The 17,917-nt window shown below is 40.3% G+C and overlaps 3 protein-coding genes across 7 annotated transcripts; 1 reads left to right on the top strand and 2 right to left on the bottom strand.

Annotated features, from left to right (window-relative positions):
- Positions 1-129: 129 nt before the first annotated feature.
- Positions 130-4,946, top strand: pdx1 (pancreatic and duodenal homeobox 1). Of its 4 annotated transcripts, none has more exons than XM_044175687.1 (3): positions 130-1,679; positions 1,768-2,350; positions 4,224-4,946. In XM_044175687.1, exons 2-3 carry the CDS (start codon positions 1,954-1,956, stop codon positions 4,607-4,609), a joined length of 783 nt encoding a protein of 260 aa, XP_044031622.1. In that variant the 5' UTR covers positions 130-1,679; positions 1,768-1,953; the 3' UTR covers positions 4,610-4,946. The 4 variants fall into 4 exon arrangements, with proteins under 4 accessions (XP_044031622.1, XP_044031621.1, XP_044031623.1 ...); XM_044175686.1 differs by having other exon boundaries at positions 1,762-2,350; XM_044175688.1 differs by having other exon boundaries at positions 130-1,944; positions 2,035-2,350.
- A 139-nt stretch (positions 4,947-5,085) lies between these two features.
- On the bottom strand, positions 5,086-6,612 carry urad (ureidoimidazoline (2-oxo-4-hydroxy-4-carboxy-5-) decarboxylase). Its single transcript, XM_044175693.1, has 2 exons — positions 5,800-6,612; positions 5,086-5,632 (listed from the first exon to the last, which is right to left on the bottom strand). The coding sequence occupies exons 1-2, from the start codon at positions 5,978-5,980 to the stop codon at positions 5,286-5,288; spliced, it is 528 nt and encodes a 175-aa protein (XP_044031628.1). The 5' UTR covers positions 5,981-6,612; the 3' UTR covers positions 5,086-5,285.
- A 217-nt stretch (positions 6,613-6,829) lies between these two features.
- Positions 6,830-17,713, bottom strand: flt3 (fms related receptor tyrosine kinase 3). 2 transcript variants are annotated; one of them, XM_044175673.1, is made up of 24 exons: positions 17,072-17,713; positions 16,268-16,350; positions 14,908-15,059; positions 14,688-14,812; positions 14,466-14,577; positions 14,241-14,356; positions 13,808-13,986; positions 13,490-13,628; positions 13,176-13,353; positions 12,892-12,992; positions 12,644-12,758; positions 12,280-12,488; positions 12,081-12,187; positions 11,865-11,997; positions 10,792-10,896; positions 10,593-10,703; positions 9,959-10,115; positions 9,683-9,795; positions 9,437-9,558; positions 8,839-8,961; positions 8,626-8,737; positions 8,422-8,521; positions 7,817-7,922; positions 6,830-7,683 (listed from the first exon to the last, which is right to left on the bottom strand). In XM_044175673.1, exons 1-24 carry the CDS (start codon positions 17,097-17,099, stop codon positions 7,483-7,485), a joined length of 3,027 nt encoding a protein of 1,008 aa, XP_044031608.1. In that variant the 5' UTR covers positions 17,100-17,713; the 3' UTR covers positions 6,830-7,482. The 2 variants fall into 2 exon arrangements, with proteins under 2 accessions (XP_044031608.1, XP_044031609.1); XM_044175674.1 differs by having other exon boundaries at positions 14,908-15,037.
- Between the last annotated feature and the right edge of the window lie 204 nt (positions 17,714-17,917).

Genomic DNA, 17,917 nt, shown 5'->3' with positions numbered 1-17,917 from the left:
AAAGTCAACCTTTGAGTGCCCTCCCTTCTTACATGACACATGGTTTGGTGTAATTCTGTTTCGATTTCAATTTTAATGTCATTACCATTCTTCAGTCATTATTCACAGGTCATAATGTTTACATAAGCCATGCTGCTGTCGCCACTGGGTAAGCACATTTTATCGCGTGTCCAACTTTTTGACATGTGTATACCGGCTATCAGAAACGGGTTTGTTTGTCAAAGGAGAAAAAAAAATCTTGTTTTCCTGACACTCCTACATGTGTAAGAGCCCTCGTGAATAAGTGGTCTCCATTGATGGATTAATAGTAATTTAATAAGGCTTTAATAGCAGCAAGATCTATTTACTATAATAATAGCCCAGTGATCAAACTCGTACAAATGTCCAGTATTTCCAAGTGTTTTAATGGGGTCATCGGGGATTCAGGACAACAGATGGACATTTGCTCAAGCGATGACAGTGTTTATATCTTTCCCATCCATTTGTCTCCGTGTGTTTAAGCTTACACTCTTTTATTGTTCCACAACCAGAGCGTTTTTATAAACGTGGCGACTGTCACTCTCTTTGGCCATGATTACCCCATAGGTCTATTATGGCAAAATGTAAGCTGCACTGCTCCTCGCTCGAGCCATTACGCAGAATTCTGTATCTGGAAAGTCAGCTAAAATGCGTTTAACGCGCCTCATGCTTCATAAATCACGTTGTCCGTCTCCACTGTAGAGAGAACAGCTTCGGTTAACTGTTTCCTTCCTCTTTGAAACAGTGATCAAATATAAACACCATTAAGCCATAGTGCAGGGGGTGATTTGTATAGAATTGGTTTACTTGAACTTTAAAGCATCGCTGAGTGCCCCATTAAGATACCGTGGAAAGTGCCATAATTGCTTTTGAAGAACTCCGTGCAAATAGTCCATTGATGCACGCTATCAAGGTAAAAGCCGCGTCGTCCTGTGCAGTTTATACATGAAGAATAGGTAAATCACTCCGATCATGTGGGCTCAAAATGTTGCGTAAACGCTGCAGGTGAGCTCGCGGGGTTGTGGAGACACGCTCCACGCGCACGCCGATTAATTGAGTTCTGTTGCTCACTCCAACCTAATTGATTTACCGCGAGAGCTGTTGTTTAATGGGGCGAACACACACCTGCTAAAGGCTAATGGCCAGCAAACATGGCGAGAGTGCAGCAGCGACCGCAGCAGCTCTGTGTTTGTTATCGCCAAGGGCCCTTCGTGCGGGGACCACACGCGCTAAATGGTGTTAAATGATGCATTTACAGAAGTGTAATGGGTAGGCTACATTTTAAAAGTCAGAGAAGTGTAGACAAATGAAAAAAAGAGGGTTGTGGAAATAGACTATGGTGTTTGAGCTTTTCACCCGAGTTTCCAAGACAACTGTCTCTCCTTCCAGGTCTCTTATCTGGCAGGTCAACCAATGTTTGCGCCCATACATATCGATTTATCAGCCGCAGTGTGCAGACGAGAGATATAACCATATAAATTGACGATGTTTCATTGTTTGAGGACAATCCTACACGAGAAACATGTTTCTTTCGTGCGCTCTAGACTTATAAGGACCTCTTTAACCTTTTTCTGTGTGTGCAGGCAAGGTCTTGGGTCTCACAGATTCACCTGTTCACTTGCCTGTTGCTGCGGTGGGGGGCAAACACAGGTGGATGCCAGGTAAACGTTGCGGTATTTACAGAGTGCCATTGATTTACGCGCTGACGGCCGTTCTGTTCAATTTACTGAAAAATCCCACAAGCTGCAGAATATCCTGGAAACTGAGGGCTACAAGTCTGCCGTTTTGAGCAAACAGTGAAACCAATGGCTTTGGCGCTGCAGAGTCACATGGTGGCAGAGTGACACACCTGTGTGGAGCAGTGAGGGCCTCGCAGTTGCGCCAGAGACTGGTAGAGCAGAACGTCCACGCCGAGGCAGGGCGCAGGTACGGTACATGTGCGGGTCCACGGAAGCCATGAATCGGGAAGATCATTATTATCCTTCTCAGGTTTTTAAAGACTCCTGTGCTTACCAGAGATCACAGGGGGAGGACTACAGCCACAGCCCGCCGCCCTGCCTCTACATGAACAGGCAGGTCCACTCCGTCTACACACCGCCGGCCATGGGAGCCTTGGAGCAGGCCAGCCTTCCTGACATTGCCCCCTACAGCCTACCCATGCGGGAGGATCCAGGTGTTCCTCAGCTCCACCATCCTCAGGGGCTCCAGCAGCAGCCTCTCCCTCCTGTTGCAGCCTATGGAGACACGGGGGAACAGAGCAGATATCACCTCCCTTTCCCCTGGATGAAAACCACAAAATCTCACTCACACACTTGGAAGGGACAGTGGGCAGGTAATACTTCAAAACCGCTACATATCAGTAAATGTCATTTGTTTAAGATCACAGTAACAAAGACAATTACTGAATGGAGATCTGAGATTTGATTGTAATCACTCCTCAGATTAAGCTTAGTTTGAAATACACGCACCGTTTTGTTTACAACATTACTCTGTAGTCACAGCACTAATAAGTGAGTTTCTTTTAGTGACTCTTTCCGATGCCTATAATGACATCATGCTCCCAACAATATGATCCTGGGTGTTTCAGTTTACCTTGTCAGTCAGTTTGCAAAAGGTCCGGAAGGGTTTTGTCTTTACAAAACATTTTCACAAATCGCTATATCTTAAACCATCAATAGGCTGAATACTACAGAGTATAACAGGCCCTTAAAACACCCAAATCTACCAATGTTTTTTTTTATTGATGTAGGCCTGAAAAAACAACTTTTAACAGTGAAATGTTAGACTTTGCTTTCACCAAATCTTTAAATGAAATTACAGAATCATCTAATTTAGCATTTTTTTCTCTCTTGCACTGGGGGGTATTTTGATTAGACGAGACAATTGACTTTAATTATAGGCCTATCAAACTGAAGTTAGTTTTCTAATGAGCGGATTTTCCTCAGAGAAAAATGGACGTACTAGACCACAACGTTTCTTCAGCTAAAACAGAGCTATCTCTGAAGTTCTCAGACTTTTCTCATATCAGAGAAAAATTTCAGACCATTCAACAAACTTTTATTCTGCGTCACTGATTTGATATAAGGATTTTTGTTTTCAGTTTTTATGATTGTTAATTATAGTATGTTGAAGATATAGTAATGACTTTAATATGTACAGTTTTTAAATGGCATGATTCCAGTAAATTTAGCAATAAACTGCGAAAAGTTTTGAAATAGACAAGTTGAACTAAGAAAGCTTTCATTTCAAAAAGGCTGATATAAGTGTTTTTAAAATAAAAGTTGTAGTTAATGAGTGAAACCAAGGGTCAAAGCTGTCATTCGTGCCTTGATAAATAGGCCTTTATACCGCCAATGGCAACACACGACTCTTGCATTCAGAAAAAAAATGCTTACAATTAAATTGTTACCTATAATAAAAAATATATCTTACTGTTCGGGTATAGTCTCAATTTAACTTTCAATTTGAGGCAACAAGAAGACATTATTAGAGGTAAAGAAATATATTTTTTCAATGTCACATACTTGTGTCACTCGCTCCTGCTCTGACTGTAGCTGATTGACTCGTTTATTGATTTTAGGTTTTAGGTACAGACCAAAGGAAAAAAAATACTAATAAGGCCAACTGCAAAATGTAGCTTTAGCTTACATGTCCATAAAATGTATACTATTGTCTGATGTTGTTGATTTTGATGTGTAATGTGGTGAAATTTTGAGGCCATCGTTAAGTGGTCGGTCAGTCCTGAACTGAGTCAGTTCACTAAACCTCATCGGGTCGAGGACTCCCGGAGGAGGGAATCAGGAGTAGTGCTGTGGCTTTATGGCTTTCACTCTCACCTCCGTTATCTTCTAAAAACATACTTCAGCAAATCAGCCACAGAAATAAAACCTTTGCGTGCAAGTTTCAGTGACTCTGTTTGTGTCCTCAGATAACTAATTTATCAATTACTAATTACTAATTTATCTGTTGTTATCATGTTTTATTTGTAAAATCTGATCACTGGTGTGAATTTTAAATGTGGGTCACCACACTGTCTAAATAAGTAACAAATGCAATTCTCACTGTATGATAGTTAATACAATTAATTTACAATTACATTGCTTTAGATTTAGTGTAAACAAAAGTTATAATAGGCTTAACCTTCAAATACCTTTTGATAAATTACATATATCTCACTTATAAGGACACTGAATCTCTGTCTCTAGGACCATACGTGATGGCGGAGACTGAGGAAAACAAACGCACGAGGACGGCCTACACGCGCGCCCAGCTGCTGGAGCTCGAGAAGGAGTTCCTGTTCAACCGCTACATCTCAAGGCCGCGCCGCGTGGAGCTGGCGCTGACCCTGAGCCTCACCGAGCGCCACATCAAGATCTGGTTCCAGAACCGGCGCATGAAGTGGAAGAAGGAGGAGGACCGCAGGAGGGCGAGGGGGGCCGACCCGGACCAGGACTCCTCCATCACCTCTGGAGACCAGGGGGAGGCCGCGGGAAGGGTCTCCTCTACGAACGGACCTCACACCACCTCACCCCCTGTTTCCCCGCTGCACGGTCACTCCCTCTCCGCTCCTGGGTCCAGAGAGCCAGCATAGGCCCGCAGGAGGATCTCAAGACTGGGACTTCAACTCATATTGCAGGGGTCTTTTTCAAATCCACGTTTGAAGGCAGCCCCACCTGAGAGGATGTATAGGCTATTTGTAGGAATCCTTTAAAGAGTCAGAATTAGGGCGAAAATGGAGAGAGTGAAACCTATAAGTCTCGCTTAGAGTTAAGGTGTGAGATGGCATTTAAATCTGGCGCTAATGTTCCAGGGACCCCCTTGAACTCTCTCTCAAGGACCACTTTAGCCCTCCTTATTGGATATCATCAGTCATGTACTGGACTGAAGGGACATTTTGTTTCATTCCACTTCACCATGCTTTGAGTTTTTTTGGGCACCAGATGGCATGCTGAGACAACCAAACCATGCAAGGACCACCTACCCCCCCACACCCGTGCGTAATATGACCGTGTTTGCCATATTATCAATGTCCACTTGTATATAAGGCTAAGTCATGTAAATTGTTAATTAGAATCAATGATACACATATTTTATTGTTTGAAGAATTCATTGTACAGTATGATGGATTAATAACACACATAATAAATTTGGAATAAAGCAAATATCACAGCCTATACAAGCCTGAGAACAATGGCAGTCTGTAGATCCAGGTGGTTAAACTGGAGCAGAGGACATCCAATATAAACTCCAGTAAGCCTAATTAAGGTTCATAACTTGGGAGCGTCAGTGAGCACGAGACCTTGGAGACGCAAGCGGCATATCTTCTTCACCTCCTCGATGCCGCGCGCCCTCTCCACCGCGCGCTCGTTCTGGCAGCGCTCGGACAGCTGCCGTAATATGTTCGCCTTGTCGTTCATGCGGGCGCAGATGACAAAAGGGAATCCGAAGAGCTCCTTGTACTCCTCGTTGAGCCGGGCCATGCGCACGGCTTCCGCGGAGTTCAGCGCATCCATCCCGGCTCTCGCCTGCTCCTCGCGCGACTCCCGGGTCAAAGTGCCGCTCTGGAGGTCCCTGCCCGCGAGGTCCGGGTGACACCTGAGGATCCCCTCTTTACCTGGACACAAACGGTGACACTCCGTTTTGTTAATATAGGCAAATGTTTTATCAGTGCAGAGTAGGCTAAATCACATTTACAACCCTTTAAACAGCCACCAAAAACTTCATCAGCGCTAAAACACAAAATATGTCAATAAGTGAATAAAATGCAGCCCTGTGTCTCACCTGATTCTGGGAGAGCATCGATGAATTCACAGATTGCAGCCTCCAGTGCTGTCAAGCTCACAAAGGGACGCCTCGACCACACAGCAGCTGTTATAATGGGACACTTCTCCACCACATTGCCGAAAATATTCACAAAATCCTCGTAAGGAAGAGCATTTACTGCGGCGATGTCCATGTTCATGTGGGGACACTCTTCAGTAGTTGCACATGCAGTGTTTATTGACCTTCGGACAAGACTTTGCAACAAGGGTTGATGCACTGTTGGACACACAGAACAAGCCCCTTACCGGTGGTTAATATTTTCCTTGTCAGATCGACTGCCAAACATTTGACGATGAAAAGAGGCGTTTCCGGAAGAGTGTAATGCTGAGTTCAAACTACATATCAGCCCGGGGCTCTACAGACGCAGGGCGTTGTGCTCGACAATTGATCGTTTTATCCTCGTTTTATCATAGTGGACGAAAACCTACGCCGCATGTATGCCGCCTCAAACGTCCCGACAGAAATACTAATAGAATGTTTTTGCCTTCCACGACGTGTTCTGTGACGTTGACCAATGGGAGCACAGAGCGCGCTTCAGCGCACAACTGTAACCATGGCGAGGCAAAGAGGAGTTTGTTGGTGCTGTAGGTGGAACTGTGAAACAGACGAAAACACAAGACACACCGGCTGTGTCTCATATCATACACACCGCTTCAGACGCCATTGTTTGTTTACATTCTTGTTCCCGGAACTCGGCCCCTAGCACCTCCTTCCCAATCACATCAAGGACGGTGAACCGGGACAAACCACTACTCTGTACTCGGCATAAAGAAAGCAACTGGCAGTTTCTTGATAGGGGTCACAAGAAGATTGACTGGATATTTCTTTAATCTTTGCTGTTTTCTTGTGAAATACTGAATAGCTATTCCTTATCAGGCCTCTGGAAATGACTCAAATAAAACAATCTGAGAAGTGAAAATCACTTTTTGGTTGAACAGTTGACACATCAGACATGCAGCTGGCCTACATTGTAATCACAAGTTTTTCATTCAATGTGTAAAGTACATTTTATTGCAGGTATAATGCTTAAACATGAAAATTCAATGTATACTATAAAAGCCATAAAGTTATAAAAATAATAGCTGCTGAGATATTATAAGAGACCACAACAAAATATTACCATTACACTTATAACAATATTTTAAGGCAAAAGGTTGTTTCCATATGCATAGTAACAATAATAAAATCTAAAACCAAAAGTATGAACCTTGAACCTTGATCAGTTGCTACAGTAAATGGGCCTAATTTAGAAAAAGAGTAACAACTCTATAGCTTACATGTTACATACTGTATGTAGTCCTGAGAATATTTAGGATCCTTTCTATGAAAACTGTTTTTCACTTTTAGCTGCACGATAAAAAAATAATACTGCATTTACATTCAGATCACATCGTCATAGTGAAAATATAATTCACTCAAATCCCATGTACATAATTAAAACCATTGTATGTTTGGTTACTTCTGCAGATTACGAAAAGTTATGTTAAATCTATGCTACAGGTTTTATTCAGTCTCATCAGTGAGTCTAAAAATGCTCATAATATTTAATATAATATAAAGCAAGTGCAGTCTACTGTTACTGCTACTGTAGTCTACTGTAAGATAAAATGGTTTGGTCAACTCGCATTAAGTGATAGGTGATCACTCTGTATCATATGACTTCAGAAGCTTCTCCTCAGCTGCCACAGTGTCTGCTTTGCTCTCTTCAGTCGCATGGGTTCGACAGTAGTCATTGGCGGACTGCGTCTTGTTCTCGTTTTGTTTTGTCAAGGCGGAAATGTCCAAAATGGCCGGTGCATTCTGGTAGTCGCTGGATGTCTGGTCGAGCATGTTAAGGTAGAGCTGAAAGAAGAAGGAGGAAAAGGAATAAGTTTAGATACTAATGCTGCTTACAGATCAGATACGATAGGATACAACTCTGCATCAAATAGACTACTTCTACCCACAATATGTTGGCCATTCTCTACAGGCCTACCTTCTCCTCTCTGTCTGTCAGCTGATCATGCATAAAGGACACCAGCTTGGAGAAAGACGGCCGGTTGCAGGGATCCAGGGCCCAACACTTACACATCATCCCGTACCTGGTGGAGAAAGAAGATTAAATATTCATAGATTTTGCAATAGTTTCTGTATCTGGAAAGACTCAGTCATCCATGATATGTAGAAGTCAAAGGTATACTGTATTTGTTTGGTCTTGAAGACAGTGGTGGAAGAAGTACTCAGATCCTTGACTTAAGTGAAAGTACCAATACAACAATGTAAAAAATACTCTACTACAATACTCATTACAAGTACTGAAGTACAGTACTTGCATAAATGTACTTAGTTACTTTCCACCACTGCTTGAAGATGTTGCCACTCATTAAAAAAAATCTATATCAGCATACATATTTATACTGTCTCATATGTTTTTTACTGCCACTGTTCATTGTAATTATCGTGCAAATGATTAAAATATCAACTTCATCGTGACAGTGTACAGAGTTGATTCTGAATTTGGTCAGTGTCTTGAATCTATTCAAATATTGTGTCAATTTAATAGAGAAACATTAGGGTTGCATACAGACTGAAGACACCTACACAGACTCGTCTGCGTAGTATGGACACTCCATCTTAAATCCTCTCTCAATCATTGAATAGAACGTGTGATCCACCTTCATGCCCGGGTACGGAGTAACACCTGAGACCAACAGTTAGACAGACAGAGCTGGTGTTAATTATTGTGCAGGAATTGATTGTGTGCTTTTAAATGTACTGCCCATGGAGAGTGCAGGCGAAGGCTACCAAGTGAGAAGATCTCCCAGAGCAGAATGCCATAAGCCCAGACATCACTCTTCATGGTGTATATCCCTTGAAAGGTACTCTCCGGTGCCATCCACTTCACTGGCAAACGCACCTGACAGACAGCAAAGTATGTGTAATGTGTGAGAAGTGATGAAAAAAAAAATATATAATTTAGCAAAAAATAACATTGATAACAAGAATCATCAGACATACATTTCCTCTCACAACATAGTTGGAGTCGTTGTCAATGTCCCGGGCCAGTCCAAAGTCACCGATTTTCACCAGTCTGCCCTTTGTCACTAACACGTTTCGAGCTGCCAGGTCTCGATGGATACACTGCCGACAGACAGGATCAGTCGTCAGGATATTTACTTCAATCACACCACACATAATCCATTAAGACCAAGCCCATAACTGCAGTTTGACATTTGAATTTGAACAATGTCCTCAAATAGCTTGTTTTGTCTGATTAACAGTCCAAAACCCCCAAATTATAGATTTACTGTCACGTAATGCAAAAGAAAACCTCACTCACAACTGAGAAGCTAGTAGTAGGGAATGTTTGGAATTTTGCTTAAACAATGACATTAATGATTAATCAATCATCAAAATAATTGTCTATAAGTTTTCTGCCGATCGACTAATCTACAATATTAAATCGACTAATTGTTTCAGCTCTAGTGAGGTTGTGGATCGTCAAAGCATGGAAACTAAAAAGCATCAGCTGTGTTTCTGTGTGTCTGTGTAGAAAGTGTGGGGTTGACAGATGTAAATGTAGAGAGTTTCCACAGTGTGGTCCTTCGTCCCTTACATTCTTGGAGGAGAGGAACTCCATGCCTTTGGCCACTTGGAAGGCAAAGCTGAGCAGGTCATCAAAGGTCATGGCTTGCAGGTCCTCTGTCTCATCATCTTGGTCTTCATAGCTCTCCGGGTCTGCAGACAAACTGGGATCAGTTAGAATCAACACGGATCCCATTTGCTCATCAGTGAGCTGTAGGTGTTAAAATATTAGTTTATCTTTTTGACAACATGCATGTTCAGATGGTATTTTTTCAACCTTCAAAGCTGTCCATGTCACCAGAGTTGAGGGTGAGGAGGACGATGTCCTCCTGCCCTCTGGTGGTAGAGCTGTGCATGGGCATGTAATTGTCCACCGCTGTGTCTTGCTCACTGAGAAAACACAAACGTGACAGGATTGTTATTGTGATATTAAACCAGACTTCCAAAAGAGTCATTTTACAAATATGCCTGTACTTATATACCATTTGTTGCCCTTATTGCCAAACTATTCCCAATATTGTTCTTCCCACCCCTTGTTTCCCCTTGTTCCCACCCAGAGCTTTTCCTGGGCTGCAGGTTGTGGTAAAGACTTCTGAAACGGTCCTTGTTGAAAGCATCAGTCACAGACTTGTGGTAGCGCTCTCTGTTTTTCTTTAGGTAGTTCAGTAGATCTCCATAACAACAGTACTGGAAAATCAGGTATGTGGGTCCTGTATGGGGAAAACAAATAATATTTAGCATTTATAAGCACTATATAAACATTTAATGGTTTATAACACACTATAATGTAGTTGTAAGCAGAATAAAGGACATTTCAAAGTGTTTATTAATGTACAGTATCAACAATTATAACATCTCCTATGAGGACAGATTTTATATTATCACAACTGCGTTTTACAATATTGTCAGTCATTATCTGTTTATACCCTTATGGGTGCCTACAGGAGGAGAATACAAATACATTAATAAACACTTATATCTGCTTACAACTACATTATAGAGTATTATAAATTTGTCAAATGTTGCCTTTACAAGCAGTGTATAAACATTTGACAAATTTATAATACTCTATAATGTAGTCACGATGAAAGCCACCCACCTACTTGGGAAAAAAATCAGATACAATGAATGTATAAAAATGTGTTGTGCATGTGTGTTATTAGTGGTGTATTAGTAGTGGAATGTACCTCTGTCCGTGCAAGCCCCGAGCAGGTTAACAATGTTGGCATGATTACCGATGTGAGTCAGCATCTTGAGCTCTGACATCAGAGCCTCCTTCTCCATTGTCTCGTGTTTCTCTACAGAGCCAAATACCACATCAGCTACTGAAATTACCTTCATAACATTTTGCATTTTGCTCACAGAATAAATATATGAAACTCTGACCTTTAAGCATCTTGACAGCCACCTGCTGTGAGACTCCAGGCCTGCTGATGCCATAAGCTGTAGCCTGGACCACCATGCCAAAAGCCCCAGAGCCCAGTTCTTTACCTGGGGACACAAAACACTATTTTGATTTTTGCTCACATAGACCTTACAGGCAAGTGTAGCTTTATTGGCACATTGTAATGTAACTGGGAACAATAACATAAACCAGTCTGGAAGTGGTAGAATGCAACTAAATACATTTACTCAAGTACTGGACTTAAGTAGAGTTTTGAGGTATTTGTACGTTACTTGAGTATTTCCATTTCATGTGTCTCTTCCACTACATTTCAGAGCGAAATATTTTTACTCCACTACATTTATTTGACGGCTGTAGTTACTTTTCAGATTGAGATTTTACATGTAAAAAGCATTGGATAAGCTTATAAGAAAAAAAAGCACTGCAAACCAGTGGTACCCAACTTTTTTGGCTTGTGGCCCCTTAGAAAAAAGCAGTATCTAGTTGGGGCCCCTTATCACGCTTCAGATGTCTATGAGTTGTTAGCAGTTCCACCAAAGAGTCATTTCCCCTCTAAACTTCTCACATGGTTTCATTTAAATAATTGTTCAAGGCCAAAAGAGGTAAAAGTCTTCAACATTTTACAAAAAAGCAAAGATTGCAAGTTAATGTAAATGTATGTAGCAGAACTTTGTTTTTTCTTCTTCCCTCTCCATTATTCATCTCATGACCCCTCAGATGTATCTTGTGACCCTTTGAAGGGGCCCAACACCTACATTGGGGACCACTGGAGCAAACCTTACACATTGATGCATCAGTATTATCAATTTAATAAATGATATCAGTCACAGGGACTGTTTTTCTGCAATACTAGTACTTTTAATATTCTAAGTACATTTAGCTGCTAATATTTTTGTATTCATATTTAAGTAGTGCAAGGCTTTTAAATTAATATTGTTGTATTGGTACTTTTACTTAAGCAAAGGACTTGAGTGCTTCTTCCATCACTGTCTTAAATACCAAACAAATACAGTAATAGTCTGGTATCATGTCTAATGCCTGGTGTAATTCATACCCAGTTCCAGGTTCTCCCTGGGAAACTCCCATTTCAGGTCGTACTCAAAGTCCTTGAAGTTTATGTAGATGTAATCATTGTCATTGGGTCCAACCATCTGGATTATCTGAAGCTGGGGCTTATACTGGGGTTTCTATTGGAAACACAAAGGGGTTGGCATCATGTCCTCATGTGTGTCAGTGTTTGTATGTGTGTGTGTGTATGTGTAATATATACCTTCTTTTTGACAAAGTACATGAGCACCAGGCTAACTACTGCCAAAGCCAGAAGCAGAAGCAAACTGCCTACTTTCAGCACCATCAAGCTGTCATTATTTGGAGCACCTAAAAACAGTGACGAAGGACAGTTTCTAATGGCAGTCATCAAAAATAACAAGGGAATTCATGATTTTGTGATGTGAAATTGATCTAGATACCTTTGGAGGCTTGGAGTGAAGGTAGGTTGTATATTGAGTATTGAGTTTGGCACCAGGAGCCAAGTGAGTTTGTCAGGCAAAACCTTAAATGTTGTCCTTCCACTAGATCCATGCTCAGAGAGCTCTTGATTGTTTTGTTACAGAAGACATCAGAGTCTGTGTGAGAGGCATCTGGGATCTTGTACCAAGAAGAGTCTGTTTCACAAGCGCTATGAGACAAAGAGCAGGGACTTGAGGAAACCTTAATCTGAGTGAGTGTGTGTGTGTGTGTGTGTGTGTGTGTGTGTGTGTGTGTGTGTGTGTGTGTGTGTGTGTGTGTGCACATCAGGCCCCCTGACCTGAGCAGCTCTGACAATGAGCATACCTGTCAATGGACGAAGAACAAGACATCCAGGTATAATTTGCTGGCACAAGACTCACAGTTTCAAAGGTGAAGGTATTATCAACGTCATTAATTCTGAATATGAACTTTGGTTTGTCTGAAACAAAGTCAGTGGACAATGAGCTTTGCACCATTTAAAATATATTTGTACATTTTAAAAGTGATATAATTGTGCAGAAGTTACATTAATAAAAACAATAAACCAAACACACACAATAAATCTCTCTTACCCACAACACACACTGATATAGTCTTTGTTTCTTTTTGTCCTCCAGCCTCTAAGTGTAATTTATAATCTCCTGATTTGAGTGGATCACATAGCTTCACAGTCCTGAGAAGACAGTGTCAAAGCCAACATTCATATGAAACCATCCAAAAGTCATAACTCTTTAATAATATAGCTCATATCATGTGATTAGACCGTAAAGACCGTAAATGTTTGGTACTTTTCTACATGCTGATGGCCTTTTGCAACATAGAGTTCAGTTCCAGGAACATCGTGTCATGCAGCTACCTGTGTTTTGTTACCCAGTTGTCCCTCATGCATTTAGTCATAGTTTTATCAGGAGCTTCCCAGGAACAGTGCTGGAGCACAGGGTGGTAGGAAACACTGGCTTGCAAACACGAGCTAGATGCGTTCTGAGCTGGCAGGATCTTGCTCTTATCCAGCTGGGAAGAGAGGAAACCTTCAGCTGAGGAAATACAAGAATGAAATCAGTACAAATGGTACAGACGGGCCTAAATGTTAGAAAGAAGAAGAACCACTGAAACGGTTGACATTACTGCACATACAAAGAGAAAGAGTAAAGTGAAATTAGTTCTACTAACCTTGGACGTGAACGTGGACAGACTTAGTTTTGTTTTTTGGACTCCTGCAGGTAAATGTGCCACTGTGGTCCACACTAACTGATTCTATGAACAGGTAGGCCATCTGACTTCTCTTATGTGAGTCATTTTTAATGCAGATCTGGGACAAAAACATATAGTTGTTATGATTTGAATGGGAAAGATCAGTGTAGCAGTTTGTGATTTGTGTCCAAGACTAAGGAGTATTAAAATGGTAGTTTTAAAACAGGGAAATGATTCAAATTTGTTCACATGAAAATTTAAGGACACTTTCAGTGGTCTCAGTAGGAATTACTGTACCTCCCTCTTGACTTGAGAAGAGCAGGCTAATGTGCTGGCATTCATTATTTTGCTGCCATTCTCCCACACAGGACTCTGAAACCTATGTTGTAGTATTCGGCAGCGAAGCAGTAAAGACTGACCAGGGCTCACAGTCACATCAGAAACCTCATCATTTTTCATAAAGTCACTCTCTAGGTCTGAAACACACAGTAGGGCTTCGAGTCACACAACAAACTTGACAGTCGGGTGATTATTTTTATTTACTCTATTGAATCGTTTCCTGTAGCATGATTAATTAGAGATAGTCCCCAGGCTGAAAATTGCTTTTCCTCTGGCCTTTTCAGATGGTTGAAGTCCAAAACTGAGCAAATTAGCTTGTGTCTGTAATCATTTCTTATGGATAAATTTTTTGTAGGATGTATTTAATGAATTTGTTGACATATTTAATTACCGTAGTCATACAGTTGGGAGCATTCTTGTCCTTCAGCGTTAGTAGCACAGCACATCACTCCACTAGCTAAATAGTAAACACTGGATATTGTGCTCGCTGCCTTTCCAAAATTGTGTCTGTTCAGAAGAAGGAGAAACATCATTATTCAGAAAATCACACACACATAATAAGATGTTTTTTTTTAATAAAGTTAGTGTCAGTAGACAACATTTGATAACATCTTACCCAGACAAATTAAGTTTGGGCTTTGGGCAGTCTTCAGACACGCACTTGAAATGCGGGGATGACTTTGGGACATCTAAGCGGTCCAGTATCAGCTTTGGTTTTGTGGGATGTTCTAGGAAAAATATATATATTACAACAGATTTATCAGCATCAAACAGTCCAGTGTTTGTTTGCTGTGTTGTGAGTGCTGACTGAGTGTTGTAGTAGAGAGGTGTTACTCACTCATTACTACACGAAGAGACACAGTCATTGAGGACCTGGTCTCATTGCTAGTTTCACAGCTCAGCGTGTACTCCCCTGAATCTGTCTCAGAAAGCTGTGGTACGACCATGGAGCGACTCCCATTTCTGGTGAGGTTTAAGGAAAAGCCTCAGTTTAAATCATACACACATAAGAAAAAAAGGACAAACACGCCTAAATACACACACAGACATTCACTTACACTGTCAGTACTGGGGCTACTCCTCTGCTCCAGTGGCAGACAGGGTATTCAGAGAAGTTCTCCAGGGAGATGATGAGTTTCTTACCAACACACACCTCTACGCTGACAGGACCAGATACATTCAAATAGTCTGCTGGCACAAAACATGACACCTGAAAGACAAGACTCACCATTTATTCATCCTGCATTAAGTAGCATTTGGTGTGCTAGCATGAAGATTTTGTTTAAATGTTGCAAGAACACAAAAAATTACTTTTAGGCATGTAACATTGATAATTTGATGCCTGTGATTTAATTAGAAATCATCTGCAGGACCAAGTATACTTGAATGTTTTAGTTTATTTACTACTCTTTACATTAATGCTAACCTTTTAGATTTAGATTTATGAATAGGCGTTTTCACTTGTGACAGTAGGAAAAACACGGGTGTTACTTATAACATTAACAATGGCTCTGTTCTATTCAAGTGTCCCAGTAAGTCATGACAGCGTGACAGTGAGCAAGCATGCACAACACCAGGACCCTGAAACTGAAGCAGCTAAATGGAATTCAGCCATCATTCATTTGATTATTTACACCTATGCTTTTTCTACTGTGACATGTCAAAATAATAACTTTAAAAACTTCTGCTTTTAAGGGTCTCCTAATTGCACTTGACAGCCAAACTGTAACTCTATGTGTAAATACAAATGCATATATGTATTTTTCTTTTAACGCTGTATGCATTTTTGCTACATGTATGTATTTATTCTATGTGCACCTGTGTGAGACAAGTCAAAGACAAATTTTGCGACAGACAATAACGTTTTTCTGATTCTGATTGTGGAACTGATGAACAGAAATAAAACAAGAGTAAATTTTGTCAAGTTTGTGCTACTTCCTTACCTGAGGTTTTACAACCCTTTGCTGCTCTGCAGTTTTGTTTTTCTGTTTCTAAGTGAATCCATATTATGTAGCCTACTCTAATACACATACAAGTGTCTTTGTTTAGTCTGGTCCTGTGTATGGGAGACACTGGCAATGACATTCATGACAGCAATGTACGTGCTGGACAAACTCACTTTGAGAAAAGCAAACATTAAATAGCATTATGATCTGTAAAACCTGCAGTCTAAATGTACTGTATGTCCAACCCTGTCTCTTCTACACTTTACCCGAGGTAATGTTTTAACAATAGGCCTATCAATTCATGCACATTTTAATTCACATTACATTCACTGGAGCTTACCAAAGAATAACAATTTCCCTCAACTCACTAATGTTTCAGACATATACAGTAACTCAAAAAGACTAGTATATATATGTATGGTTAATTTGAATTGTTCAGTTAAACTATAGTAAGGAGCCTGGCAGCTTTTACCTCATGACTGGGTACGCAGGGCTGATTCTGCGCTGCCGCACCATCAGAGCAGTGCAGCTTCACAGCACACAGCAGGAGAACAGCTTGAAAGACAGAACATCTATAACTTTATTTTAAATGTCTGTATAAGTTTTCTGAATAGCATGAGGCAATTAAAAAAAGGAAATTATATTTTAAAGACATCAGAAATGCAATTATTAAAAACAAGTGCAATGCAAAATAACAATAACAATATTGACATAAAGATAAGTTAATTACTCAGTTTATGTATTTTCAGTGGTTTACTTTATACAGTTTAGCAGATATACCATATTTTTACACTAGACTACATTTTTAAAACAAAATTTAAAACCTGATAAAGTCTGACTTTCCTTTATTTGGTTATTACTACACACACATAGTATGGTTTAAATGTTTTAGATTTATTTACTCACTTTGTAAGATGAACAGTAAAGTGTAAAGTGCCTCTCAACACAAGTTAGCCACTTTTGATCTATACGGTTCTTTATACTGCGTTGTTGAACTACAGCTGAATGAACCAAATGTTTCATAATTAAACATTTGGTTCTAGGGTAGACGAATGATTCCTCAGAGATTTAATATCCAAAAATGACAAATAAAATATATTATCCAGCCGTCATTTAAAAAAAAATATTAGGCTAAACAGCCGGAATATATATATATATATAAACATAGCCTACTTAAATCCAGGCCTTAAATGTCACAACATTATTTAAATCACTCTGATTCTGCAGTGCGAATAACTCAGCCCACAGAACAGACGCTTGAAATGGTTTGACTCACCCGCAATCATATTTCTCTGCCTCCGCATTGATGCTCTCCTTCTGTCAGTGTTACATACTCATTACCTGGTCAGACAGCGAAGCTTTGATGTAGAAGATGTGTGCGAGTACCTTTTAAACAGGGGAAGTGCCACTGGCAATGACGACGTTTCAGCCACGCCTGCCTGGCTGCAATATATAAAGTGTAAAAACTTGCTAAGCTGACCGAAGAATTAAAAATGTGCACAAGGGATTATTATCCTATAACATTATGGGAGATAAAATACCATATAAATACAATAATGTAAATGGCCTGTACTAGCGCCTTTCTTGAGCAATGTACATTGAAGTCGCTATAAAGTCACATTTTAAAGTCCTTTTTGAGTTTTTACATTTTATAGGAAAATATAGTGTTTTTCTCCTTTTGAGTAAAATATGTTTAAAACAATATTTGTTATGTAACCTAGTAGAAGCATACAAATGCTGGTTAAAAAGAGGTGTGATTTTTTTATGGTTTTAAATAAAATTGTCATGATTTTACATTTCTTGTCCTATGTGAATATTTTCAATTGATTTTTAAATGTTCAAATAAACTTCTCCAGTCTATTATTTTTTGCCCATCCTTTGGTTTTTGTCCTGATGTTGTATTCTCGTGCATCTGTTTATTGCGCAGGGTGTACTGTGAAGTTACAGCAATAATCTGCTTCGGTTGCTATAATTTAACGTAGGTTATTATGGCAATGAAATGGATTCTAATTTTAACCCAGCTGACGGTTGAAAGAGCAGACTGGAGAGCTTTGATCCTGCAAACTTGGTTCAAAACACCTCTACGCCTTCGGCTACATTATTCGTTTGCATTCACAATATC

This window comes from Siniperca chuatsi, linkage group LG19 (genome assembly GCF_020085105.1).
Source record: "Siniperca chuatsi isolate FFG_IHB_CAS linkage group LG19, ASM2008510v1, whole genome shotgun sequence".
Classification (NCBI taxonomy): Eukaryota; Metazoa; Chordata; class Actinopteri; order Centrarchiformes; family Sinipercidae; genus Siniperca; species Siniperca chuatsi.
The sequence above is the reverse complement of the archived record's forward strand: the minus strand, read 5'-3'. Positions and strand labels throughout refer to the sequence as shown.

Coding starts and splice junctions, on each gene's coding strand:
- flt3 (XM_044175673.1), bottom strand. CDS start 17,099: ATGCGGAGGCAGAGAAATATGATTGCGG. Junction 14,813..14,907: donor GTAGCCCCAGTACTGACAGT/GTAAGTGAATGT, acceptor AAACCTCACCAG/AAATGGGAGTCGCTCCATGG. Junction 13,987..14,240: donor CTCCCAACTGTATGACTACG/GTAATTAAATAT, acceptor TGTGTGTTTCAG/ACCTAGAGAGTGACTTTATG.
- pdx1 (XM_044175687.1), top strand. CDS start 1,954: ATGTGCGGGTCCACGGAAGCCATGAATCGGGAAGATCATTATTATCCT. Junction 2,351..4,223: donor TTGGAAGGGACAGTGGGCAG/GTAATACTTCAA, acceptor CTCTGTCTCTAG/GACCATACGTGATGGCGGAG.
- urad (XM_044175693.1), bottom strand. CDS start 5,980: ATGAACATGGACATCGCCGCAGTAAATGCTCTTCCTTACGAGGATTTT. Junction 5,633..5,799: donor CGATGCTCTCCCAGAATCAG/GTGAGACACAGG, acceptor GTTTGTGTCCAG/GTAAAGAGGGGATCCTCAGG.